At 48.0% G+C, this 27276-nt stretch overlaps 1 protein-coding gene across 2 annotated transcripts; it reads left to right on the top strand.

Annotated features, from left to right (window-relative positions):
* The first annotated feature begins 261 nt into the window (after nt 1-261).
* Nucleotides 262-26413, top strand: LOC144717148 (ammonium transporter Rh type C-like). 2 transcript variants are annotated; one of them, XM_078592462.1, is made up of 12 exons: nt 262-365; nt 5633-5716; nt 6821-6947; nt 10499-10688; nt 13301-13451; nt 14382-14529; nt 15503-15669; nt 16155-16292; nt 16788-16924; nt 21898-22013; nt 22794-22867; nt 23072-26413. In XM_078592462.1, the coding sequence occupies exons 1-12, from the start codon at nt 333-335 to the stop codon at nt 23183-23185; spliced, it is 1479 nt and encodes a 492-aa protein (XP_078448588.1). In that variant the 5' UTR covers nt 262-332; the 3' UTR covers nt 23186-26413. The 2 variants fall into 2 exon arrangements, with proteins under 2 accessions (XP_078448588.1, XP_078448589.1); XM_078592463.1 differs by lacking the exons at nt 262-365; nt 5633-5716 and having other exon boundaries at nt 5919-6947.
* The last annotated feature ends 863 nt before the right edge of the window (nt 26414-27276 follow it).

Raw genomic sequence — 27276 nt, 5'->3', positions numbered from 1 at the left:
TCCGCCAGCTATGCGGTAGCTTGCCCGTACAGCAGAATCCACAGCCACACCTTCTGATTTTCAGTTTATATTTAAAATGTCCCACAGTGAATGAGGTCCGAATCTAAACTATTTTTGTTTTATTTTACCAGGTAAGGTTCACTGAGCTATATTGCTCTTTTTTAGAACCGACCTGGCCACAAATGGTAGCTCAACAAAGTGGCTCATCATCGTGTGGAATTGTGTAGCAGTCAAATACTCGAATCCCAAAGAATCTATGCGTGTGCGTGATTTTTCTTCCTTGATATTTCACCACCAGAGACGCAGAAAGGCATTGATGATGAGTGACCGGGATGAAGCTGCCCGGATCGTCCCCTTTAAAAGTGGTAAGAATTTCGGACCATCACCGATGTCGCGGGAGCTTTGGAAGTCAAAGAAACGTTTAGCCTGGTCCGTACTGTGATTGATCGGCTCGTGCCCCCGCCATATGAATGTGGAGTTTCCACCGTCGGCTCAGGGTTGTAAACATGACGTAAGTGAACGGGAGGTTGTCTGAGAGTGGCAGGTCCTTTCGGCTTGGTTTCGGAGGCGACCGGCGTGGTGGAGTTTCCTCCGGGTCCTCCCACGTGACGCCAAACACTTCTTTCGTGGAACTGATTGACCAAAAACATCCCAATTGTCGCGGGACCCTCCTGAACTGAACTGAATTCGGACAGCGAAACGTCGAACATCATTGCGGGGGTGTACGGCGGAGTGTCCCAAAACAAACTTCTCTCCATTCAAACACAAATTAACTCAATCTTGATGTGAAGCTTTCGTGACTGCAGGAATCCATACTCTTTGGTTCTTTCAGTAAAGTCAAGTAGGTAGAAAATAAAATAATAGATCACGACGTTTCGATCGCAGGTGGAACAAAAAAGACGGTCGCTTGTTGTTGCGATCGAAACGTCGTGATCTATTATTTTTTCGACCTACGCGACTTTACCGAAAGAACCAAAGAGTAAGCAAACTCGTTGCGCGGCTGCACGCGGCCGATGATTGCTGAACACGTCCCACGTGACGCGATAAGCGATCAACGCCGTCTCTGCGTTAATATGAACAATTCCAATTAATACTGCGATCTCAGTGTGCGCGTGTGTGTGCGTGTGTGCACACGTTTCGTGCGCACGTGAGCGGTGTGCACGTTCCGTCACTGTGTGTGCATTATGTGTGTGCGTGCGCGCGCATGTTCCGTGTGTTTGTTGTGTGTGTGTGGTGTGTGTATGTATGCATGTTCCATGTGACGCGAGTCGAACGACCAAGGTATGCGCCGCGCGTCGCTCAAATCACGAGCCACCATCGCCCGCACGAGACCCGCGTATGGAGTCGAACTCTGGGCGACCTCTTATCTGTCTCTACACCCCCCACTCCTCGCGTCCTCCTTCCCCACCCAGCCCCTCCACCCAGCCCCTCCACCCAGCCCATCCACCTTCTGATCTCGCGGCTTTCCACACGGGAGGGTAACGCGGAGTTTATGGGCCACGCGAGTGCAGCAGCAGCAGCCGTGAATCAGTTTTTTTTTTACAGATTTTCAGTAGAATGCCTCCCCTAGCCGCTAAATTCAACGCTCCATCTCCTCAATGGATCGCCTATCGACCCCGTTCTATCTACCGGCTTCTTGTCCGTTACCATTTTTGACCTCGTCAAAAGGGAAATAATTATAATAATCGTAATAATTTACATCCATTCGTCAATCCACTGCCGGATGAAGGCCTCTCCACATGCGCTGTATAGCTCATTTTTCAGAAGCAATCTGGCCACAAATGATAGCTCAAAGAAGGGGCTGATTATCACGTGGAAATGCACAACAGCCAAATACTCTAAACGCCTGACGATGATTCTAAATGTGGAGGGAAAAACGGGAGGACCCAGAGAAAAAAAAATCCACGCAACCACGTGGAGAGAGACACGCAAACTTCAAATATACAGGCGGGCAGGGTCGGGTTCAAACCCACGATCTCCTGTATACCAGGCGAGGTAGTTAACATATCTGGCGGTGACGTATGCATCATCTAGCGCACCTGCTGGGAGATGGGGGATGGTGGACCACGACGAGAGCGGGTGGGGAGACACTCACCTTCACGAAAGGTTCAGAGCATGGTAGGGGGATAGTGGTTGTGTTAAAAACTCGAACTTAAGCCGGGTCCTCATTTATAGCGAGTCGATGGCTTCCAGGCTTTCAACCCAGTAATCGATGACGTACACAAAGACGAATATCCTCCGTATAGCCTTAACAGACTTTCGGGACAAGTGCTGTTAGCGAGCAGCACCTATGCAGTCCGGCACGGTGGCACACGTGGGATGTGTGGCCAGCGCGCACACAATCTCATGGCATCAAAGTTAGTGTTCATCTACGAATTGGCTACGAATTGGCTGAACACTCCTGCTCTGAGTGAGGACCGCCACCCGACGAACAACTCAACAGCCGCGCATGTGACCGGCTCAGAGGCGACGCTTGCACGGACCTCATGAGTGGTTCTGTGGTCGTCGTCTTTCGCGGAAGTATTTCTAAAACAACGCGCCCAACGTGCCGAGATAGCTCAGACGGATGAATGTTGTCCCGACTCGCGACGCCGATAGCAGTCGTGACGCCGCCGACGACGTGGGCACAACTCCAACGATGGAATTTACCCGAGCGAAGCAGGGGAAGGGATAGATGATGGGGTGACGTCAATGTGCGTGCGATAATCCTCTGGGGGTTGGGGGGGTGCCAGGGTGAGAGAGAGAGAGACGTCGGCAGAATAATATCAGACTCTGGAAATGGCACGGGACACATACCCCCATTGCGCAACGCATTAAATAATGTGCACACATTGGGGTCACGCAAGCTTCACGCATCTGACCGAAGACCTCCGGGGCCGGCCCAGGACACGCTGGCGGGACGATGTCGCTCAGCTGTCTGTGTAGAGTAGTGTATAGTGTAGTGTAGTGTGTAGTGTATAGTGTAGTGTATAGTGTAGTGTATAGTAAAGTAGAGCTTGAGTCTGTGTAGTGTATAGTGTAGTGTATAGTGTAGTGTATAGTAATGTAGAGCTAGAGTCTGTGTAGAGTAGTGTATAGTGTAGTGTATAGTGTAGTGTAGTGTGTAGTGTATATTGTAGTGTATAGTGTAGTGTATAGTGTATAGTAAAGTAGAGCTTGAGTCTGTGTAGTGTATAGTGTAGTGTATAGTAATGTAGAGCTAGAGTCTGTGTAGAGTAGTGTATAGTGTAGTGTATAGTGTAGTGTAGTGGGTAGTGTATAGTGTAGTGTATAGTGTAGTGTGTAGCAGAGGTGGGACAAAGTCATTGTTATGCAAGTCCAAGTCGAGTCGCAAGTCATCAAATTCATGACTCGAGTCTGACTCGAGTCCAAGTCACATGACTCGAGTCCACATCTCATAGGTGGGACAAAGTCATTGTTATGCAAGTCCAAGTCGAGTCGCAAGTCATCAAATTCATGACTCGAGTCTGACTCGAGTCCAAGTCACATGACTCGAGTCCACACCTCTGGTGTGTAGTGTATAGTGTATAGTGTAGTGTATAGTGTAGTGTAGTGTGTGTGTAGTGTATAGTGTAGTGTATAGTGTAGTGTATAGTGTAGTGTGTAGTGTATAGTGTAGTGTATAGTGTAGTGTATAGTGTAGTGTGTAGTGTATAGTGTAGTGTATAGTGTAGTGTATAGTGTAGTGTAGTGTGTAGTGTATAGTGTAGTGTATAGTGTAGTGTATAGTGCAGCGCATAGTGTAGTGTATAGTAAAGTAGAGCTTGAGTCTGCGTAGTGTATAGTGTAGTGTATAGTGTAGTGTATAGTGTAGTGTATAATGTAGTGTATAGTAATGTAGAGCTTGAGTCAGTGTAGAGTAGTGTAGTGTATAGTGTAGTGTATAGTGTATAGTAATGTAGAGCTTGAGTCAGTGTAGAGTAGTGTATAGTGTAGTGTATATTGTAGTGTATAGTGTAGTGTATAGTAGTGTAGAGCTTGAGTCAGTGTAGAGTAGTGTATAGTGTAGTGTATAGTGTAGTGTATAGTGTTGTGTATAGTAATGTAGAGCTTGAGTCTGTGTAGAGTAGTGTTTAGTGTAGTGGGAAAGAGATACGAAATATTTTTTCCGCGGTCCCAAACCCAGACGGACGCCGCTGAAAACCAATCCCTCCGCGGAATCCATTCCGGGTGGCGTCGCTTCTCGTTGTGAAGTGGCGCGCCGCATTCGATCCCGCTGTGGCATTGGAAGCGCCGCTAGAACTCCCGACTTGACTTCGCAAATATTGCGCAAGATTATTTAGTCATTTCGCCCCCCCCCCCTCGCCCACCTCCCCCCCCCCAAAAAAATATATCGTCATCAATAATAATTTTGGCTGCTGGAACTTACCCCGCAGAGGCATTACGCTGTTGACGACCAAGATATTTTACATTGCTGGTGGCATCATTTACTGTTGGTGACTTGATTGATGGTGTTGTACTTAATTGCACGGCTATATTAGGATATTAAAGTATGCAAAGTATGATCTGTGTTTTGATTTAGTGCGCTGATCTTAAAGGTGCATTGAAAAATGTTGACACTCCGACTGATGCTCCTACTGTTGTGGAGTGACTCATGCAGCCAGCTATGGTTGCAGAGTTTGGTAGTACATGTTGTTAACGTCGTTTATTGTGAAAATTCGGTCACAGTTCCTATGACCACTGTTACATTGCTATTATGGCTTTATTTTGGTGATTTTCGAAAAGTTTTTTGGTTTGGCCATGTTTGTTTGTTGTAGTACAGAGTTAGACTGATGGCCTTAATCTAAGTTGTCTTGTGGTTGTTGTTGTTGTGTGACTTGCATCCCACTGGGATTTTTGCACACAGGGTTGGTGTATGGTGCTTTTTCTGCAATATTTTGCTGTCTTTTCTTGGATTTTCTGTTTGCACATAGTCATTTTAAGATGTTTTATTGTTCATGTTTTTTGTTTTTTGTTTGTTGCGGTTGCACCCGATTCAAGAGCCGCATGGCTCACAGGGCTACACCTAATAAATGAAACTTGAAACTTTGAAAACTTTGAGGATTGCTGATGTGCGTGTCCTCTTCTCACGGTTTCTGAGCATGGACTCACCCCCCCCCCCCCCCCCCCCAGGGCTCATTGCCTGAAACGTCACCGATTATATATTACCAAATATTTTTTTGTACAGTTTGAAGACTCAATTTTGGCGTTTCCACCTGTCCGGATTTTCCCAGAATAGTCATCTGTGTGTGTGTGTATATTGAATATATTTTGCAAGCCAACTGTCCATGGCAAACCTGCAAAGTCTTCCCCGGAATATCACACGTCCCGGCTTATCTATTCATTTACTCTTATATCTATCTGGCGAAATTCTGGAATAAAGCACGACTCAAGACCAGCCATGCCATCCACGCGTGACCGTCCCCTCTCTCCCGGCGTACGGTCATCTTTAATATTATCCCGAAGTTCCCGTGGTAGCTTTAATTAATTAATTTATACGTAAGAGTTGGCAACACCCCACCGGAGACGATTTCGATTCCGCGATGCGCGCTCACGTGGTTCAATAGAGGCCACTGAAACTTACGATTGCATCTCTCCCCCCCTCCCCTCCTTCCCTCCTCCCCTCCTCCCCTCCCCTCCTCCCCCCACAAAGCAAACCTGTTCAACTCGCAACTCCGGGTTCACACCCTCCTTCAGGTGGCTCAGCTATTGGCGCACGCCGTACCAGCCCCCCGGTGTGAGTTTGCTTACGTACATGCGTGCGGGTGAGTGGAGCGGGGGGAGTTGCTGGTAGAGGGATATGGGGGAGGGGGGAGTGTAAGATACGCGGCGTGCAAGTTGGAATGACAGCAATGACATCCAAAGGATTAGTCGAACAAAAAATGTAATTTCAGCAACCACTACGATCGTACTGACGATGCGATGATGATGATGATAGCGGCCGAGCTCGCTATAAAACGCAGCAGCGTTGTAGGTGAGCGTCGCAGATTCCCCTCCCCCCCTCACCTGAGCCTCCCCCATCATCGCCGCACCCACGCGCAGACCAATTTATTAGCCCAATTAGACACCCCCCCCCCCTGCACGCGAAAGCATCGTTCAATCATTGTTTATTAAGGGGAGCTGAATCGGGGTTTATAGATACATTTCTCCTTGGCTCGCAACGCGTTACGTTCGCTCGCCCACTCTGTGACTGCCGTCAAGTTGAACATCCACGATTGTTTTCTGTCTGTCTGGCTAACGGGGATCATTTTCACGATTGCTTTTTGCACTCTGCCGATAGCCCAGTCACTCATCCATCTCGCTGTCTCTCACGGGGCTATCTTTACTCTCTTTTTTCTTCTTTAGACGTGACCGATCACATAGGAAAGTAAAACAAAAGTTCCAACAATTTCCATAAATTCACTCACAATCACACTCGATTAACTGTTCAGGAACTCAGCGACACACACAGCGTGAATCTCGCTCAACTAAAGCGACAACATTCTTTAGACATTCAGAGTTTATCACTTCCAAACAGAGTTACTTTTTAATCACCCTCGAACTCTCACAACCGTCTCGCACGCTCATTACATTTCTTGACTCTGTGGCACAAACACACACACACACTCCAATTAACTCTGACACACACTCACTTTCTCTGACACATTCCTCACACTCTGTCAATCTCGCTCACTCCACGACACACACACACCATCCTTCCCATCTGCTCTCATCAAACTCTGACCCTCTCCTCGCTAACTCACTCCACCGCTCTGAACATCGTCATCATCCCACGAACGTCATGGCAATCAATCCGACGCGGCTGCGGATCCGGCTGCCGGCGCTTGCGATCTTCCTGCAGATCGCCATGATCATCCTCTTCGGGGTCTTCATCCGCTACGACGAGAACGCCGATCCCATCCTCAGCAACGAGCACAACCTCACCGGAGAACGGACCATCCAGAACGAGTTCTACTTCCGATACCCAAGTGAGTGAGCGATCGTGTTAATGAGTGAGTGAGTGAGCGATCGTGTTAATGAGTGAGTGAGTGAGCGAGCGAACCAGTGGACAATCTACGTGGAGGTGCTTGTTTAATTGATCGGTTGAATGACTGTCCGTTCTCTTGATCGATAGTCCGTTTGATTGATTGATTGTACGAATTGTCTGTTTCGGTTGATCGATTGAACAGCTATGTGTTTGATTGTTCATTGCTTGTGTGTTCCGTGTGTTTGAGTGGTAGTGTAGCGATTAGCGCTGCGCTACGAACCCGGCGACCCGGGTTCGATTCTCGCTCACGGCCAACACCAGTGACGATTATCTGAACCGGTCCTGGGCCTCCCCTAGGTCGATTCAGCCTCAAATGAGTACATGGTGCGGTGTGTAAACATCGCCACTGGGGAGACAAAGGCGGTCGGGCGTGGTGCTGGCCACCCCCTCGTGTACCGTTCCGGCCTTCATAGGTGCTCGCTAACAGCACTTGCCCCTGCAGTCTGTTAAGGCTATACGGGGGATCTTTGTCTTTTGTTATTTGATGCATTGAACGACTGTGATTAATTGTATGTCTCTGTAATGATTTCATGGATCGTGTGGTCGAGTGATTGCTTGAAAAATTATCTGTCTGTGCGATTTGATTATTGCTTGTCTGAGTGTCAGACTGGTTTACTGATGGATTGTTTGATTGCTTGTGGAATAAATTGTACCTATGCTTGGTGATCTGAATGTTGCATTGTTTGATTACTAGCTTGTGTGTACTAGCGGGAATGGGGAAAAGGAGGAAACTAAAAACTTACATTATTTTTCAAAAAATTCCCAGGTTTCAGTTTTCAGTTTCATTTATTAGGTGTAACCCTGTGAGTCATGCGGCTCTTGACTCGGGTGCAACCGCAACAAAACTAAAACATGAACAAGAAACATCTTAAAGTGACTGCGCGCAACAGAAAAATCCTGGAAAAAACAGCAAAGTCTTCCAGAAAAAGCACCGTATTTCAACGCTGTGTTACAAAAATCCCAATGGGATGCAAGTCAAACAATAACAACCATAAAACAATGTAGATTAAACTTATCAGGCTAACTCTGTACTACAACAAACACACATGGCTAAACCAAAACGTTTTCAAAGTCACCAAAATAAAGCTACAAAAACAATGTAACAGTGATCATAGGAACTGTGATTCAAATTTAACAATAAACTATATACATAACATGTGCGACCAAACTTTGCAGCCATAGCTGGCTGCATGAGTCACTCCATAACAGCAGGAGTATCAGTAGCAGAATACAAATATTTAACTACACCTTTTAAAGATCAACACACTATAATCAAAACTCAAGATCGTACTTTGCAGTGGTCATCCGGAATGATACATTTGATTTCAAGCCATTCTGAATAGCAGTTGCAGCTAGGGGTGTACAATTCCTTTAGAGCAGTTTTGAGTGAAGATCTCACAGGTAGTGATCCAAGTTGCAGTTTATTGACGATAGCATTCCAGACCCTGGGGGCATCAATAGAAAAGGCCCTTCCTCCAGTATTTGTATGGCAATAAGGAATGTGAAACTGGTAAATGAGCGAAGACCTTTGGTCACATTTGTTCTTCGAAACAGTGAGGAGATCCAGCAGGTAGTCTGCTGATTTCTTTGTAAGTACATCGTGAATAAATAAGATCTGATGCACAAGCCGTCGATCATTAAGATAATTTAAGTTTGACCCAATGTAGAGACCGCAGTGGTGGGTCCTATTTGGGCAGTTCAATGCAAATCTTAAGGCCGAGTGATACATTGAGTCAAGCTTCTTCAGTAAAGTACTGGGGGCTGATTTATATACGATGTTACAGTAATCAAGTAGAGGCAGTACGGTAGCTTTTATCAATTCCAAGCGGAACATAGGGGGGAAGCAGTGCTTGTGTCGATACACAAAACCAATTTTTTTATTTTGTCTTTTTACCAATATAATGAATGTGATCTTGAAAATTCAGGTCCGGCCGACTGAGCTATATAGTTATTTATCAGAAGCCACAAGGCCAAAAATGATAGTTAAATGAAGTGGCTTATCGTGTGGAATATTAAAGCAGCCAAAATACTCTAAATGGATGTTTCTAAATGTGGAGGGGAAAACCCGAAGACCTGGAGAAAAATCCACAAGACCCCAGGGAGAAAATACAAATTCTAAATGTACAGCAGGCTTCATGGTTTTGATCGAACCCACGACCTCCTGCATACCAGGAAGAGGAACGGAGAAACGGGAGCAAAGGGTCAGGACAGATGAGGAGGAGATGGAGGAAGAGGCTGCATCAGGGTCTCGACGCTGGTACTGTACGGAGTAGCAGCGTCTGTTTTGACAGGGGGCGGGGAAAGGGGAGGGGTTCAGAATGGGCGTGGTCACGAATAAGTCACATGGTTTACGGGAGGGCTTCACCTGATTGAAATATATAGCTACGCTACTGACAATAACCGGGACACTTTAATGTCTCAGGAAGATTTACAGATATGCCAGGACGGTTGCCTTAATACTAATAATAATATTAAGAGGACGATCCCAGTGAAATGTAGGAAAGGTGGCAACCCAACCTCCCCCATGCGGAGACGCAAGGAATTCTATAGGACGCTTGAGCTGATTTACATACCGCAATATACCTATTTGATGATTTTCTTGGCCGATTATCCCGATGTTTGATTGCCTGAATTATTTTATTCGGATGTTGTCTGATTGCTCCTCGTGAGTTGGATTGCCTCGTTGTGTGCATGTGCTTGTCCGTGCTTAGAGGCTGTTTGGGGTATTTATTTACTCATTGTTGGAAGGGGGGAGAGAGGGAGAGGAGGGGGAGGGAGGCGCGGGGTGTGACAGTCGGCTCGTAAAGATGTGAATCTGACCCTTCTTGTAAAATCTCACGATCACTCCCCTCACGTTGTGAAGTCGTTTTTTGGCCTCGGGTTGACACTGGCTTTAATCCGGTCCGGAATTTGATTCGTATCAGTAACCGATAGCGCATTGTGCCGAAATCGAACACCAAACATCTCTGCTTATGTGCAATTTAATCCGGTATGGAATTTGATCGTATCAGGCCATTTCATGAAATCGTGTCCTCCTCCTCGCCCCTCCTCCGGCTCTTCCACCATATCCTTCTCGTCAATCTCCACCTCATCCTTCCCCATCTCATCCTCGGCCCACCTCCACCTGTTCCACCACCTCCTCCCCCATGACCTCCATCTCCGCGTTCCCCATCCTCCATCTCCACCACCTCCTCGTCCACCTCCTCTTCCTTCATCCCTCCCCCGCTCATCCTCCTCCCTCCACCTCTTCCACCACCTCCGTGACCTCGATCTCCGCCTTCCTACTCCATCTCCACCATCTGCTTCTCCATCTCCTCTTACTCCCCCCCTTCGCCTCTCCTCTTCACTTCACCACCTCCTTTTGATTCTCACTGCCTCCTCCTCCTCCGAACTCATCCTCACTCCGTCCTCCATTTCCACCATATCCTCCACCATATCCTCCACCATATCCTCATTCCTCCCGTCGTCGCCGTCGTCTTCGTGGTCCTGCAGGTTTCCAGGACGTGCACGTGATGATCTTCATTGGCTTCGGCTTCCTCATGACCTTCCTCAAGCGCTACGGCTTCAGCAGCGTGGGCTTCAACTTCATGCTCGCCGCCTTCGGCATCCAGTGGGCCACGCTCATGCAGGGCTGGTTCGAGCACCTGGGTCCGGACGGCAAGATCCGAGTCGGAGTCATCAAGTGAGGGGCACTGCAAACACACGGACACGCAAGGACACAAAGATCCCCTCTGCCCCCTTCCGTAAGGCCCAGGTGTTCGGCAAGCAATTTAACATCAGGGGGCATTTCTTTCGAATTCGGTGCAAAAAAACTAAAAGTCAACTTTCAATATTTCAAGACCCTCAATCAATGCGAAATAATGTCACGGGGCAGTCTTTGAAAAGCCGCGACCTGCGACTGTGGAGTGAGTGAGTGAGAGGAGTGGTGGCACAGTGGTTAGCGCCACGGTGGCGAGACGTTAACTAGCTCGCATGGTATGCAGGAAGTCGTGGATTCGGGTCTGACCCTTATGCCTGCTATATGTTTAGGGTTTTCGTGTTTCTCCCCGTGGTCGCGTAGATTTTTTTTCCGGGTCCTCTAGTTCCTCCGGGTTTTATCAACCACATTTAGAAGCAACATGCGTTTCGCTTGGTTGGCTGCTATAAATTAAAACATGATGAGTCACTTCGTTGAGCCATCATTTGTGGTTGGGTCGCTTCTGAAAAAAATCTATATAGCTCAGTGGGGTCTAACCTGGTAAAAAAAATGTTTTATATAGCTTAGCGCTGCAGGGCGCTACGAACCTGGCGAGCCGAGTTCGATTCATGACCCGACAGCGGTGGTGATGATCTGAACCGGTTTGCCCTGGGGCCTCTTCCCCTCATCAGGTTCGACTCAGCCGTACAATGAGTAATGTTCCGTAAGTGTAATCGTTTTGATATTCACGACAAGAGCGCCGTGTGTGCGTGCCGTGTGTGCGTGCCGTGTGTGCGTGCCGTGCGTGCGTGCCGTGCGTGCGTGCCGTGCGTGCGTGCCGTGCGTGCGTGCCGTGCGTGCGTGCCGTGCGTGCGTGCCGTGCGTGCGTGCCGTGCGTGCGTGCCGTGCGTGCGTGCCGTGCGTGCGTGCCGTGCGTGCGTGCCATTTTATTTAATGGCCACGTGTGAGAAGCTGAGGGTAGCAGCAGGGTCACCTGACCGTGCAAGGGAAGAAGCACGTGACAGATGCGCGTGAATCGTGTGATTGTGTTTTTTTATTAATTAACGACCACACACGCGTGCGACTAATCCCACGCAATCTCACGGTTACTGGGCAATAAAAAAAAACACGCAAAAAGTGACCCCCTCCAAAAGTGCCCTCCCCAATGTCACGGAGTTGCCAATTTGTGCCTTGGCTCGTCGACTGTGCGTGGGAGAGAGAGAGCGAGCGAGCGAGATTAACCGGGTGCGTTGGCGATGACAGTGATGGATTCATTTTGGGTTTTTTTTTTGCTTGTTTGCATTACCAGACAGACAGGCAAACTGTGGCGGAGATTTTGTTCTAAGGCTTTGTTGCACCGATTGCCATTGGCTCCATTGCTGTAATTTGTATTTATTTATTTAACTATTTTGTTTTGCTTTATCATGTCGGTGACCCAGCCCCCCGTAGTGCAAATCAGACGCATCCTGGCACTCTGGATATCTCAACCGCTAAACCAAAAACACTTGAACCTGTGCTTGAGCCACACGAGTAGTTCGATGTGTGTACGTTGAACTTCTTTCGCACACGCGCACGTAGCCACGGGCGATGATCAGAGGGGTGCATCCGGACACGTGGAGTGCTGCACGCTCCCGGTGCCGCGATTGTGCGCGAAGTCAAATTAGAGACCGCGGAGCAAACTGCTGTAGCGGCTGCCACCGTTTTGCGTCTTCACGCTGGGATGTGGTTGAAGTAGGGGCGGGTGGGGTGGGGGTGGGGGCGGGGGGGAAGAGGGTGCAGACCAGGGGGGGGGGGCATTGTACCGACGTTCGAATGACAAATACCACGGGGATCACGTGAGTGGCGTCGCGATGGCGTCACCGTCATGCGCGTCACCCGGGGATCTCGCAGCCACTCGAGGCGCTACATTTCACACCGATTGATCGATATTGGCTCGTGATTATGACTATGCGGACAATGAGGATGATGATGATTGTGCTGCTGTTGATGATGATGGTAATGATGATGATATTGAAGGTGGTGATGGCGTTGTTGATAATGACGATGATTGACGGCGATGATGCTGATGCTGCTTCAACGATGATCGTGACATTGGCGGTCACAAAGATCACAGTGAATGATGATTATGACGATGTTCATGTTGACGACGTGTTTCTCGTTTCCACTGAGCACGATGAACGCTTATGATGATGATGCTGATGATGCTGGTGATGTTGATTGATGACGATGACGTGTCTCTGATAACGGTAGACTGACGATGACGACATTGATGACAGCAATTATGCTGATAACGATGTATAAACGTTGAACTTCTTTCGCACTGCACGTAGCCGAACGTGCTAATCGGAGGTGCGGGGGAAGGACAACAAACTAAACGCAAGAAGCAGATCTAAAATAAATGAGTTTGTCAATCTGGATTCAAAAGTGCACAGCTCCCAGTGGCTTCCATATACCGGAAGGAAGAGCGTTCCAGACGGCCACAGAAGCGCATCTGAAAGCGCGCGATGCAGTGCCCGTCTTTGTTCAACGGTTGACCAAAAGCCACTGCTGCGAGGATGACCGGAGTTCGCTTGACGGTATATGATGATGATGACGATGGTGCCGTCTCTCCACTCCAGCATGATCAACGCGGACTTCTGCACGGCGTCCGTGCTGATCGCGTTCGGGGCCGTGCTGGGTAAGACCACCCCGGTGCAGATGCTCTTCATGGCCATCTTCCAAGTCACCCTTTTCGCCGTCAACGAGTTCATCATCCTGCACCCGCTCCACGTGAGTCCCTGACGGCCCCAGTCCTCGCTTCCAGTCCGTTACTCACCTGTGTGTGTGTATATATATATCAGTGAAAGCCTCCGGTAGAATCACGTGACTCACGAGTACCCACCCCCACCCTGGAACCCCTCCCCCTCTTCCCCACCAAATGTAACAACAGACGCTGCTCCGTGCGGCTCACTCCTGCTTGCTTCTTCCTTCTTTCTCTCTCTCCATCTCCCCCCTGCGTCATCATCATCATCATCACATCCTCTCTCGTCATCATTTGGGGTGTAATTGTTCACACTTGGAAAGATTTTTTACTCTCGGCGAACGGCGAATGAAGTCGCGGGGAACTTGAACATCCACCGTGAAGCAGACGGTGCATAGTAATGTTTCACGGTTCTCATGCACTCATGATATTGACCGGGGCGGGCGCTGGGTTTCGAACCGCGAACCTCTGCAAAACAAGCGGAGGGGGCGAACGCGCTCGTACTGGGCCATGTCACCATGCAATGACATCGCCGCTATTATTGTTGTTGTTATAAAGTGACGCTATTGGCTGGGCACTGCGGTGGCAATATGTTAATTACCTCGCCTGGTATACAGGAGGTCGTGGATTCGATATTGACCCTGACGCCTGTAGAGTTTGGAGTTTGCGTGTCTCGCTCCCCCCGTGGTCGTGTGGATTTTTCTCCGGGTCCTCCGGTCTTTCCCTCCCCATTTAACATAAACATAATTTGACTGTTACACATTTCCACATGATAACCAACTCTGTTGAGCTATTATGTGCGGCCAGGCTGCTTCTGAAACAGATCTACACAACTGAGTGGGACTTACCTGCTAAAATAAAACAACAGCTGAGAGTTCAAGTAGTTTATAGTATCATGGTGCGTTGTTGTTGTTGTTGTAGCTGTTGTCATCGCTGTTGTTGTTGTTGTTGTGGTGCAGTGCAACGATGCCGGCGGCTCCATGACGATCCACACGTTCGGCTGCTACTTCGGACTCGCCGTGTCGCGCGTGCTCTACCGCCCGGGACTCAAGGACGGGCACCCCAAGAACGGCTCCGTCTACCACTCGGACCTCTTCGCGATGATCGGTGCGCTTTTGCCAGGGCGACAACACTCCATCCCAGACAGGCGGAAACAGTTGAAAGTCCTGCTCGACCCCCATGGGCGGTGATTTCACAAACCCTCAATTCGTATGTTGCGGTGATTTCGCAAACCCTCAATTCGTATGTTGCGGTGATTTCGCAAACCCTCAATCCCGCCTCCACGGTGCTCGATTACTTACTGGCTGCCACGTGCGGCAGCATGGCCACAACCACCGCCACCGCCCTGGCAAAACGATGATAATGATATCTTTTCGCCGCCAAAAAAAAAGACAAAGATCTCCCCGCGTGTAGCATTAACAGACTGTTGGGGAAAGTGCCGTTAGCGAACACCTTTGAAGACTGGCACAGCCCACGAGGGGGTGAGTGGCCAGCACCACGCTCGGCCGCCTTTGTCTCCCCAGTGGCGATGTTTACACACCGGACCAGGTACTCATTTGAGGCTGACGTCGACCTAGGGGAGGCCCAGGACCGGTTCATATAATCGTCACTGGTGTTGGCCGTGAGCGGGAATAGAACTCGGATCGCTGGGTTCATAGCTCTGCTACACTACCGCTCACCACCACCATCATCTACCACCACTACCATCTCCACCACTACCCCGTATATCCGGGGAAGCACAGTTTGCTACTTACGGTGCGAAAAAAGTTCAACACACAGGTACATACATGTTGAACTTCTTTCGCACCGTACATAGCCAACCATGCTAATGAGTTACACTTCTGTAGTCCTTCCCTCCCTCTCATCCCAGCTGACCTGTGTGACTCCACTGCCACCACCCTCATCTACCACCACCACCACCACCACATCCACCACTACCCGCAACCTCCCTTCCTCGCTCACTCTCATCCCTGCTCACCTGTGCGACTCCACCACCACCACCACATCCACCACTACCCGCGACCTCCCTTCCTCGCTCCCTCTCATCCCAGCTCACGTATGCGACGCCACCGCCCAACAGGCACTCTCTACCTGTGGATGTACTGGCCGAGCTTCAACTCGGCGATCTCGGTGACAGGTGCCGACCAGCACCGCGCGGCCATCAACACCTACTACGCACTGACGGCGTGCGTCCTGGCCACCGTGGCCATGTCGAGCCTCCTGGACAAGCGCGGGCGGCTCGACATGGTTAGTGGCGAACCCCCGGGGGGGGGAGGGGATGGAGAGATGTGGCAGACAGGGCTAAAATGAAAACGATGTTTAAATTTGTTTTATTTTAATGTTTACTTCTCTTTTTATATTTGGATTTATATTATATATTACCAGTTAAGGCCCATGGAGTTTTATATATAGATATGTAGTTTAGCTCCTTTTCAGAAGCGAGCTGGCTATCGCGAATGATAACTTAACTGAATTGGCTGACACATTATACGGAAAGTTATGGAAGCCATTAGGAAACCACTCAGCAGCGACTGTGAGATGGAAAACTTGTTTCCGTAGAGGAGCTGCTCTTTGTGTTTGGTTTGTCGCCCTACCCCCGCACCTCCGATTAGCACGGGTATCTACGTATGGCGCGAAAGAAGTCCAACATGCATATTTACGGACAGCTGAAATAACCCGAGTCTATGTCTCTACGTACCTCGATGTAACGGGCATTTCCGTTTCCATGCAAGGTCCACATCCAGAACGCGACGCTGGCGGGGGGAGTGGCGATGGGCACGTCCGGGGAGATGATGATCACGGCATACGGAGCTCTAATCGTGGGCTTTGTCACCGGCATCGTCTCCACGTTGGGCTTCAAGTATCTCACCGTGAGTTATCATCGGCACCTCCAGCATCATCATCGCTCTCGGCAGCAATAGCAGCATTGCTAATAGCAGCAGCAGCAGCATCATCATTACTATCGACATTAGCATCATTATCACTGTCATCATCACTATCAGCAACATCATCATCATCACTATCAGCAGCAGCAGTAAACTTTTCACTGTCGGCAACATCATCACTATGAGCAGCAGCAGTATCATCATCATCATCACAATCGTTAACAGCATCATCTTCATCACCAGCAACATCATCATTGTTAGCAGCAGCGTAATAAAGTTACAAGTGGTATGAACAACACATCGATACATTTATGTTACATTTATGTAATTTTGATGCTTTAACGTTAATCGTTAAATCAACATCTTATATTGTCCCTCACTTCATCTATCCACCTACTCCTCCTTCATCTACTCCTTCCTAATCCATGTCTCCATCCTCTTCCCCCCCACCCTCCTCCTCTGCCCTTTATAACCCGGCAGCCCTTCCTGGCCTCTAAGCTGAAGATACAGGACACGTGCGGGATCCACAACCTGCACGGCATGCCGGGGATCATCGGGGGCATCACCGGAGCCATCACCGCCGCCACCGCGCCGACCAGCGGCACCTATGGCGAGCGGTGAGAGCCTTTGTGATCCCCCCACTACCCCCCCAATCATCCGGTACACGAGTGGGATAAGATGATAACAACAACTGCTCAAGTTTCGATTTAAAGCTTTCGTGACTGCAGGGATTCATTTTCTTGGTTCTTTCGGTAAAGTCACGTAGAAGGGAAGTAATAAAATAATTTCTGTTTGCTTTTTGCCGTACGTTGTTTTTATTATGGTACTTTGTCTTCGCTTTTGTCACTTGTGTGACCCAGGTCACTGTAAAACTAAACTATAAACTATTTGTTTATTTGATCAGATAAGGCACCACTTGGCTACATAGCTGAGCAGCCAAATGCTCTAATCGCATGATTCTAAAATGGGGAGGGAAATTCCGGAGGACCCAGATAAAAATCCACTCGGCCATGGGCAGAACATGCAAACTCCATATGTACAGGCATCAGGGTCGGGATCGAACTCACGACCTCCTGTATGCCAGGCAAGGTAGTTCACATCTCGTCATTCTTGCACATGAGACTCCTACTCTGGTCTCTCGAGTTCCCCTCAACTGGTTACAACAAAATAAACTTGATATTTGAACTCTCTCACTCATTCACTAATTTATTCACTAACTCATGCAAATGAGATTTGGACTTGGCAGGCCCCTTGTGTGTAAATCGGACGGCCATCTTACCTGGGGGGTGTGGGCTACAGTAATTAATGGATCAATAGAAATAGGATCCGATATAGAGAGATTAGTTCAGTAAACGTATTAATACTGTTATATACAGATTCACAACACTTGAATATATACGTTAAAAGTATGATTTTATATTTTCAATACAAAAATAATATATAGGTTTTGAAATAGTATTTATTTCATATGTTACTTCGACTAAACATAACTCCCTCCCCAGGCAAGATGGCGTTCTTATTTGCATAACAAAATGGCGTCCTACCCTTATCTATTCCATTCTAGCTCCTGCTCGCCCTCACTCCCCTATGCACCCGCAGTGTGGAGAGCCACTTGTTGTTGCTGCTGATAGTGCTGCTGATGGTTCTGCCACTGATGCCACTGCTGATGCTGTTGTTGTTGGCAATTGAGGTGTGTGGGGGTAATGAAATGGCAAGTCACAAAGGCACCTTGTGCGATATGCAGGGTGAGTAATTCTGTGAGTCGTCGATTAGCTTGCCAGGTAAACAACAGGGTGCCACGGAGAGGTCACTGAGAAGTCATCACGGACCGGCAGCTTCTTGATATCAAAACAGTATTTCCCTTGTTTCGAGTTCGAGTTCAAAATTCTGGTTGGTGGTTGACGCAGCTCACCAGTAACCAACTTTGTGGGGAAGTCAGCAGTTATCGTCGTCCTATGGGTAAGAGACTCGCCCCCGCCGTAGGGATGTGGATTGTCACCACTGGCTCAGGCGGGGCTCTAGACATGAGATGAGCGACAACACATCAATGGTCATTCGGAGCAGGGAATCGCTTAAACTTATCTCTCAGGCGTGTTGGAGTTCGTCGATCGGAATGTCCCCGTGTGGTGGGCTAAAGCGTGGGCCTGGCCAGCATGGAAGAGACCTTTCAGACAGTGTATGTTATTACATTGCTTTTTTTCTTCACCTTTTCTTGTTTCATTGTATGTAATGACAGAGATTAGGGATTAATAAAGTACAACCATAACCACAATCATATAAATATAAATCTATTTTATAGCAATATATTGGGGGGGACATTTTGAGCATATTTGAATATTGGGGGTGGGATGTGTGTACCCCCCCCCCCAATATATATTATAATTACGCCCTTGCAATGGGCTATAAAGCTCCTTTTCAGGTATGTCCAGCAGGGGTTAGAATGTTACAAAATGTCAGGGCGGCTCCTTTGCCTTCATCTCTCCCAAGTCCCTCCCAAAAGCCTCCGTGTGTCCCCCACATTTTAAACCTTTTTTGTTAAAAATTTAAAGGCGAATTCTTTAACCCTCGAAACGAGAAAGAGGGGTTTATTCACGTTTTAAATTCACATGAGAGTACCAGGGTAAATGTCTTTAGCTGCTGAGGGTCGGGGTGGGGGGGTTGGTGTGACCTAGGTCACAAGTCATGAGTTGCAAACAGCTCGTCATCAATTCCATAGGTCTTTGGTGCCCTCTGGTCAGGATAAGCCCTTCACTCAGTGAGATGAGATTTTTTAAAATAAGTGACATGCCTCATTCAATTTCGTTTTAAAGCTTTCGTGACTGCAGGGATTCATATTCGTGGTTATTTCGGTAAAGTCACGTAGAAGGGAAATAATATAATAATACAAATAAAACATAATAAAATTCTCACGACGTTTCAGTCACAACACAAGCAGCCGTCCTCAGGTGAAGAAACAGAGCTGTCAGAAAGACAGCGTCCTAATGGACACTGCTAAGCTTGGCAGCGTATTTTCCGACAGCTTTGTTTCTTCACCTGAGGACGGCTACTTGTGTTGTGGTCGAAACGTCGTGAGAATTTTATGTTATTATGTTTTATGTTTATTATTTCCCTTCTATGTGACTTTACCGAAAGAACCAAGAATATGCCTCATTGACACACAAAGATAGATTCTTGGGGCAAGTGCTGTTAGCGAGCACCTATGAAGGCCGGAACGGCACACGAGGGGATGAGTGGCCAGCAACCACGCCGGACCGCCTTTGTCTCCCCGGTGGTGACCTTTACAGAACGCACCAGGTACTAATTTGAAGGCTGAGTCGACCTAGGGGAGGCCCAGGACGGATTCAGATAATCGTCACTGGAGTTGGCCGTGAGCGGGAATCGAACTCGGGTCGCCGGATTAGTAGCACAGCGTGCTAACCGTTGCACTACCACAAACACACACTCACAGGCGAACAGATAATATCAGTAATAATAAGTGTGTTCATAAAGTACCTGATTGGAAGGATTTCAAAGCACTGTACAAGACACAGCGGCAGACATCAGAACGATACCTCATGAAACGAATGAACGGAAAATGTAATTAACTAAATGCTGAATTCCATCTAGTAAATTAATTAAAAGTCGGATAAAGCTGAAGTGTCTTGTGATGTCAGGTTTCACGATTACTTTGATGTAACCAGGTGAGACTTCAAAAAGATGAGGATAGAGTCTCATGTGCATGAGTTCGTGAATGAATGAGTGGGTGAGTCAATGAATGAGTGAATGAGTTCAAGTGGATTTTGGTATAACCAGGTGAGAACTCGGAGACCTGCAGGAAAGAGTCTCCTGTGCATGAGTTAGTGAATGAGTGAGTGGGTGAGTGAATGAATGAATGAGTGAATGAGTTCAAGTGGATTTTGGTGTAACCAGTTGAGAACTCGGAGACCTGCAGGAAAAGAGTCTCCTATGCATGAGTTAGTGAATGAGTGAGTGGGTGAGTGAATGAACGAGCGAATGAGTTCAAGTGTATTTGGTGTAACCAGGTGAGAACTCAGAGACCTGCAGGAAAAGAGTCTCCTGTGCATGAGTTAGTGAATGAGTGGGTGAGTGAATTAACGAGTGAATGAGTTCAAGTGGATTTTGGTGTAACCAGGTGAAAACTTCAAGAGAACTGCAGGACAGTCTCCTGCGGATGATTTAGTGAATGAGTGAGGTGGGTGAATGAATGAGGGGAATTTCGATTTAAAGCTTTCGTGACTGCAGGGATTCATATTCTTGGTTCTCTCGGTAAAGTCACGTGACTTTACCGAAAGAACCAAAAATATGGATGGGTTTAAGTTTATTTTGCTTGCAACCAGGTGATAATTCAAAGAGAACTTGCAGGATAGGCTGTTTGCAAGAGTGATTTGGGTCACCGAAGCGGCAAAAGAAAAGTCAAATGAAGTTACAGCAAAAGGATTGAATGGAAGATTGCGTTTGAGACCGATCACAGCACAATTACGACGTTAAGGTACATAAGCAGTCGACATATATAGGGTGACGGTTGTGCTAGTATGTGAACAGACAAGGATATATATACAGCCTGGCCCAAAAGTCAGGACGAATAGGGTTATGATATTTATTTAAGCAGATCGCTTAGGATCATTTCATTTGTATTTTAACAAACGTTCAAGCTGACTTCCGTTCACATTTCTACACGCACGAATTCTCTTTTGAAATTAATTTAGGATTTTTTGTTGAAACATTATGTATGCATGTTGAACTTCATTCGCACCGTATGGAGCCTATCGTGCTAATCGGGAAGGGCGACAAAACGAAATTACCGCAAACTATTTACACTATGAGATCTCTTTTACCAGTGGCAAAATATAATGGTAGGTTTTTACCCTTTTAACTGGTACAAAACTGACACCTTTATTCAAGGCATCATGTTTGCAATGACCACAACACAAGTAGTCAATAAAGTAAACAAAAAGAAGCAACTCTGATAAGGATAATAATATGCACTGTCCTTGAAGTTGATTGGCCCACACCCGAGACGGCTTTCTTTAGAGCCTAGTCCCCATTGGTGTAGGGCCAGATGACACCAGAAGGCGTACTAACTAATTGCTTTCAGCTGCCTTCTTTAGCATACACGTCAACTAATCGAACTCGCTCGTCTTTGAGTACGTTTTCTGTCACATTTTTAAATGCCACCTAACAAGGGAGAAGAACAATGTGATATTAAGACAGGTAGTCCTCGTTTAACGCGATATATGCGTTCCTGCAAAGCGCCGCGTTAAGCGGAAAGAGGCGTTAGGCGAAAATAATTTGACAATAAATGATATAACGACAAAGTTTGACGAGTCACGATGTACTACGCACAGCGTAAGATGGGGAGACAATTGAGTGTATGCCGCCGCGTTCCCGTATCATTCCGCGTGCTGCATCACAGCTCAAAAAAGTAGTTCGTCGTCGACCGCCTCATCACACGCGCAAAAAGTAGTCCTGCGTTGCATTGCGAACGCCGTAACGCGCCGTTCGCTATGCAGCGTGGGACTACTTTTTGGCCTTTTTTTCTTCTTCTTTATTTTCATTTATTTTAACCGAACCCACGTTGTTTGCGTCGCAGGCTCACGGATACGTTTTCCGTCCTGACCAAGCATCCCGAGAGGCTGCTGGGAGGCTTTCAAATGGCCGGCACCCTCGTGGCCATCGCGATGGGGATCGTGGGCGGAACAATCGTGGGTGAGTTTTGCTGTCGAGCACCAGGAACCCACCCCGTGCCCATCAATGAGTGTGCGACGTCGACCGAAAGTAGTCCCAACACCGCAGTATAACGTTGCACGCTCATTTAAAAAAAAAATCTTTCGAGCAGATTTTTCTTTTTGCGTGCGTTTCGTTTGTTGTGCTTCCCCCGCGCGTCCGATGAGCGCGGTTGGCTACGTACGGTAGTGCGAATGAAGTTCAACGTACATACGCTCATTGTACACACGTCAGAAGTGGAAAAAGGTTGACGGCATCGAAGCATTCCACAATTGCGGACTTAAAACGAACAAAGAAACTTAACAATGGCAATTGTGTGGCAAAATTACATTCAACACTTAAACTCTCGCGACTGTGATCGGAGAGTCAATTCAAATGAGGACAGAGGAGGCAGGATTGGAGAGATGCTACGAGACGAGATGTTAGTGGTTCGAAACACTTTGGGGCATATGCGTGAAAGAGAAAAAACTTGTTGATCCAATCTTGATTTGAAGCTTTCGTGACTGCAGGAATCCATGTTCTTTGGTTCTTTCGGTAAAGTCAAGTAGGTAGAAATGAAATCAAATTAAACAAATCACGACGCTTCGATCGCAACACAAGCGGTCGTCATCAGGCAAAGGAACCTCCTTTATTTCTTGATCCAAATTGTGTCGACGCGTTACGCATAAGCATCATCGTCGTCATCATGATCATCGTCGTGGTCAGCCATGGTCAATCTCCTGCTGGATGAAGGTGGAATCTGTGCCCGTTGTGATCGCGCAGGGTTCATCCTGAAGCTGCCGATCTGGGACTACCCAGAGGACGAGGAGTGCTATGAGGACGAGCACTACTGGGAGGTGGGCTCTCCACACGCACGGAACGCGTCAGTCGATGGCGCGTGTGTAAAACACGTGGCCGCGTGTGTGTGCGCGCACTTGCCGGCCGGTTAGCGCGCTGCACTTTGTGCGGTCGATCTTTGCTGTTGTGTGCACACTTGCCCCAAACAGTCTGTTTATGCCATACGGGGGGGGGGGAACCTTTGCCTTTTTGCCACTTTCCAGGTGCCAGAGAGCGACGAGGAGTCAACGCCCGCGGTGTCGCCGCAGCCGCCACCCAAACACAACAACGAGCAGGACTTCAACATGACCATCGAGAACGCCAAGGCGGCCGCGTAGTGTGTGGTGGGAAGGGGACGGGCGGGCGGGCGGCGGGGGTGGTGTAGGCGCTGATCAACAACCCCGGGGTGGCCCTCCACCGACACAGATCGCCATCCACCACCTCCTCCTCCACCACCACCGCGCACGTGCCGCACTGTCATGGCGTAGTGCATCACCCGCGAGCACGGCCTTGGCACGTGTCGCTCAAGACTTCCCGGCTCCACGGTAAAGACTCGAGAAGGGTGGCACGTGACCTGCTAAGACCGAGACTGGAGGTCTTCTTCATCATCATCATCACAATTCTGGCGAATCGCCCGATGAAGTCGGCTGTCGGTGTTGTAATGACCAGCGAAGCGTCACAGTTCTCGAAATGTGAATGCGGTGGGTTTACTCTCCAACGCGCCGGTGTGCTGAACTAGTAACTCATTGACCACGTTCTGTTTACGTGACAAACCTTACTAATTGGATATGTCGGGTGGTGGCAGGTTTAACGACACATTTATATTTCCTGATGATGCTAATTGTAATTATTGCCGAAACGTCGTACTCGAATTGTAAAATGCAGTGAGTTTACTCTCCAACACACCGGTGTGCTGTACTAGTAACGAATTGGCCACGTTCTGTTTACGTGACAAACCTTACTAGTTGGCTGTGCCGGGTGGTGGCGGGTTTAACGACGCATCTATAATTATGAGATATAACCCCTAAAAAATTACTTTATTATGGATAATATTGGTCGCGAAAGCCTACGTATTTAACTGACTGGTAGTAGTTGCAATGGTAGTGGCGGTGGTGGTGGTGGCTATGCTGCTGCTTGCTGCGCGTGGCTGCCTGACATCCGGCTCTCTGAAGGCAGCAGCGAGGGGTTGGTGGGTCACCGCACACATCATTGTGTTGTCAAACTCTTTTGCCGTGGGTGTCAAGGAGGAGCCTGCCTTGGAGAAGGCAGTACAGTGAATTAAATACTTCAACTGTGTACGTACGTGTGGGATAGAGCGTTGTCCCCTCACAGGCGTGGGATTTACTCCGGAGTGCTGCGGTTTCCTGCCACGTGGAAGGCCTCCATTTTAATTGACAAACACCTTAATGTGTATAGGATCGCAGAGCTTTATGGGAAATTACACCTCACGCGCCTGTAGCTTGCTCGCAGTCACGTGCCATCTATATGCTGCAGTCTTAAAAGACTAAAGTCATTTTATGCGCGTTATGAATTGCATTGTAATTATGATTATTGTTATTATTTTTAACTATCACGTGGCGAGTGGTGAGAGCGGAGAGAGACGATCATTTTTTTGGGGTCCCAAGCCCAAGACGGACGCGGCTGATAACGAATTCTTTCGCGGAACCCATTGCCAGTGGCATCGCTTCTCTTTGTAAAGTCTGTGTATCATACAACAACAACAACAACCACAACAGCTCAATCTCAACACGTTCCTCAATAACACCGCATGGCCTTAAAAGGGAACTAAAATGTACAATGAGCGACGCTGAGGGCAGTGGTCCATCACGAGGCAATGCCGAATCAGCGCATAATTTGTGTAAAAACACAAGGTCAGTTTTAGACTTCGTGTGAGTGGGTGTGGCATTGACCACCCACCCCCTCGCGTGCCGTGCCGGCTTTGATTGGTGCTCGCTGACAGCACTTGCCCCAACAGTCTGTTACAGGCTATACGAAGGGATTTTGTCTTTGTGTGTATGGAGGGGGGGGGGGGTTAGCGCGCTACGCAACGAACCCGGCGACACGAGTTCGATTCCCGCTCATGGTCCTGGGCCTCTGCTAGGTGAAGATGAGAGGGGGAGAGGTAGGTGAGTGCGTGGAGGGGAGTGGAGTGAGATGAGAGGGGAGAGGTAGGAGAGTGCGTGGAGGGGAGTAGAGTGAGATGAGAGGGGAGAGGTAGGAGAGTGCGTGGAGGGGAGTAGAGTGAGATGAGAGGGGAGTAGAGTGAGATGAGAGGGGAGTAGAGTGAGATGAGAGGGGAGTAGAGTGAGATGAGAGGGGAGTAGAGTGAGATGAGAGGGGAGTGGTAGGAGAGTTATTGGAAGATCGTGAAGACGCTGAGAGTGAAATTGATGCGGGACCGGATTGGGAGTCAGTGGAGGGACGAACCCCCCAGACAGAGATCTCCAAACTCCACTTCAGAGCGCTTCGGGTCCCAGAGCCATGAGCAGCCGTCGCGAGGTCGGAGCAGAAATGTTCCTTCAGCAGGGATCGAACCGGGAACTTCCCGACTCGTGGTTACCGCCAGGAGCCCCAAGGGCGCGGCAGGTGACGACCCCGGGGCAGGAACAAAATGTATTTTTTTTGACGTCCGGAGTTTTTTGATGTGCCGAGATGTATTGCCTTGTTGATGTTTTATTTGGTTTATCTTCGTTTCTCAACATCCGCGGAACTAACAAGCCGCGAGACGACGCGACACGCGTCGCTCCGTGCACCACAATAAACACATTCCTGCGGAGGGAGCTGGTAGGAACGTTGGGTTGCTCGGTCAATGGCCAGGGTCAACGGCGGCGTGGTGTATTCCACAAATATGCCCGACTGTGAGGGCGGGCACAAGCCGGCGTGAGTAGGTTAAACCTTGAGTTTTATAAGGGCACCACGGGGTGACCAGCCCCTCCCACCGCCCACCCAGCCCCTCCCTCCCCACCCAGCCCCTCCCTGCACGACGGACAGACACAATAATCCCCTGTGGGCTAGTGTAACCAGGAGGTTCCTACTAGTATAATATTAATATATATTATTAATACTGTTATACTTACTTTGCACTTCATTATATTACTTAATATTATTAAGTATTAAATTATACTCGTATATTCCACGCACACAAAAGCAGTATACTTAATATTATACCTACTATAATCGCCCAGGAATGTCCTTAACGCTCGTGACGTCACTCCATCGACCAGCCCCCCTCATTAATATTCATGAGCAGGTGACGTCACTCCAGATCGAACAGCTCCCCTCATCTATATAAAAGGGAAATTTGTGATTATGTGTGTCCAAAATGTTTAGCGTACTTCCCGACATGCAATAAACTTGAAATTTGCCATGTGGGTACTTTCCAGACTGTACACCATGCAATAATTATAAAAATACACTTTTGTATTTTTTTTGGGGGGGGGAGGGGGGCGCAATAATGCATATATTTTGCACGTAATGTCACCCGCATGCGGAAGCGTAACGCAGTGTGCCTGCTCACGTCACGCCCCCCCCCCAACCCTCCGCGAGTAAAGTGCCATACAAATGTGTTGCAGGTCTAAGGCGTTCTTTGCGCAGCATTGCTTTATTATTTGAGTCGTTTACTGCGTACGCACCCTGAAAGTTGTGTGAGTCTGCTGCAAGCGCGTGTATGTGTACCTATGGATGCGCGCGCGTGTGTGTGTGTGTGTGGGGGGGGAGCGGTAGTGTAGTGGTTAGCGCGCTGCGCTACGAACCCGGCGATCCGAGTTCGATTCCCTCTCACGGCCACCACCGGTGACGATTATTTGAACCGGTCCTGGGCCTCCTCTAGGTCGACTGGTTAATATATATTTTAATACCTTGTGTATACCACAAGGTACATTTTAGACGTTGTCTTTTATTAAGTAATAATATTAGTATAATATTAAAATATTCATTCTAATAAATAATTAAGTATAATTAATCGATTCATTGCACTTCAGTTGAGGGCATTCCACGCACACGCTCCCCCAAAAACCAGCCGCAACAAACATTTTCACTTCCATCCACCCATATCGATCGCTCCTCTGTGGACAGCAAGGCCGTAATTATAATATATATTGAGGGGGGGGGGACACATCCCCCCTCAATATATATTCAAATCAGCTCAATGTTCCCTCCAATATATTGATATATGTAAATAAAAGAAACGATTTGCTAAAACTTGGTCACAATATCTGGACTTGTCTTCATATACATCAATGCATAGATTTATGTTAATATGATTGTGGATATGGTTGTACTTTATTATGGTTCTACTTTATTAATCCCTAATCTCTGCCATTACATACAATGAAACAAGAAATGGTAAAAAGTAAAAACAGAGCAATGTAATACAATACACTATTAGACATTATTGTAAAAAATTGAATATAAAGTCCTTCCCATGTGT

This window comes from Lampetra planeri, chromosome 3 (genome assembly GCF_965212315.1).
Source record: "Lampetra planeri chromosome 3, kcLamPlan1.2.h2, whole genome shotgun sequence".
NCBI lineage: Eukaryota > Metazoa > Chordata > Hyperoartia > Petromyzontiformes > Petromyzontidae > Lampetra > Lampetra planeri.
Note: the sequence above shows the minus strand (reverse complement) of the source record. Positions and strands in the feature narration are given on the sequence as shown.

Excerpts from the sequence above, each read along its gene's own strand:
- LOC144717148 (XM_078592462.1), top strand. The coding sequence starts at position 333 with ATGAAGCTGCCCGGATCGTCCCCTTTAAAAGTG. Across the intron at positions 6,948-10,498 it reads GTTCTACTTCCGATACCCAA|GTTTCCAGGACGTGCACGTG; the intron begins GTGAGTGAGCGA and ends GTGGTCCTGCAG. Across the intron at positions 14,530-15,502 it reads GGACCTCTTCGCGATGATCG|GCACTCTCTACCTGTGGATG; the intron begins GTGCGCTTTTGC and ends ACCGCCCAACAG.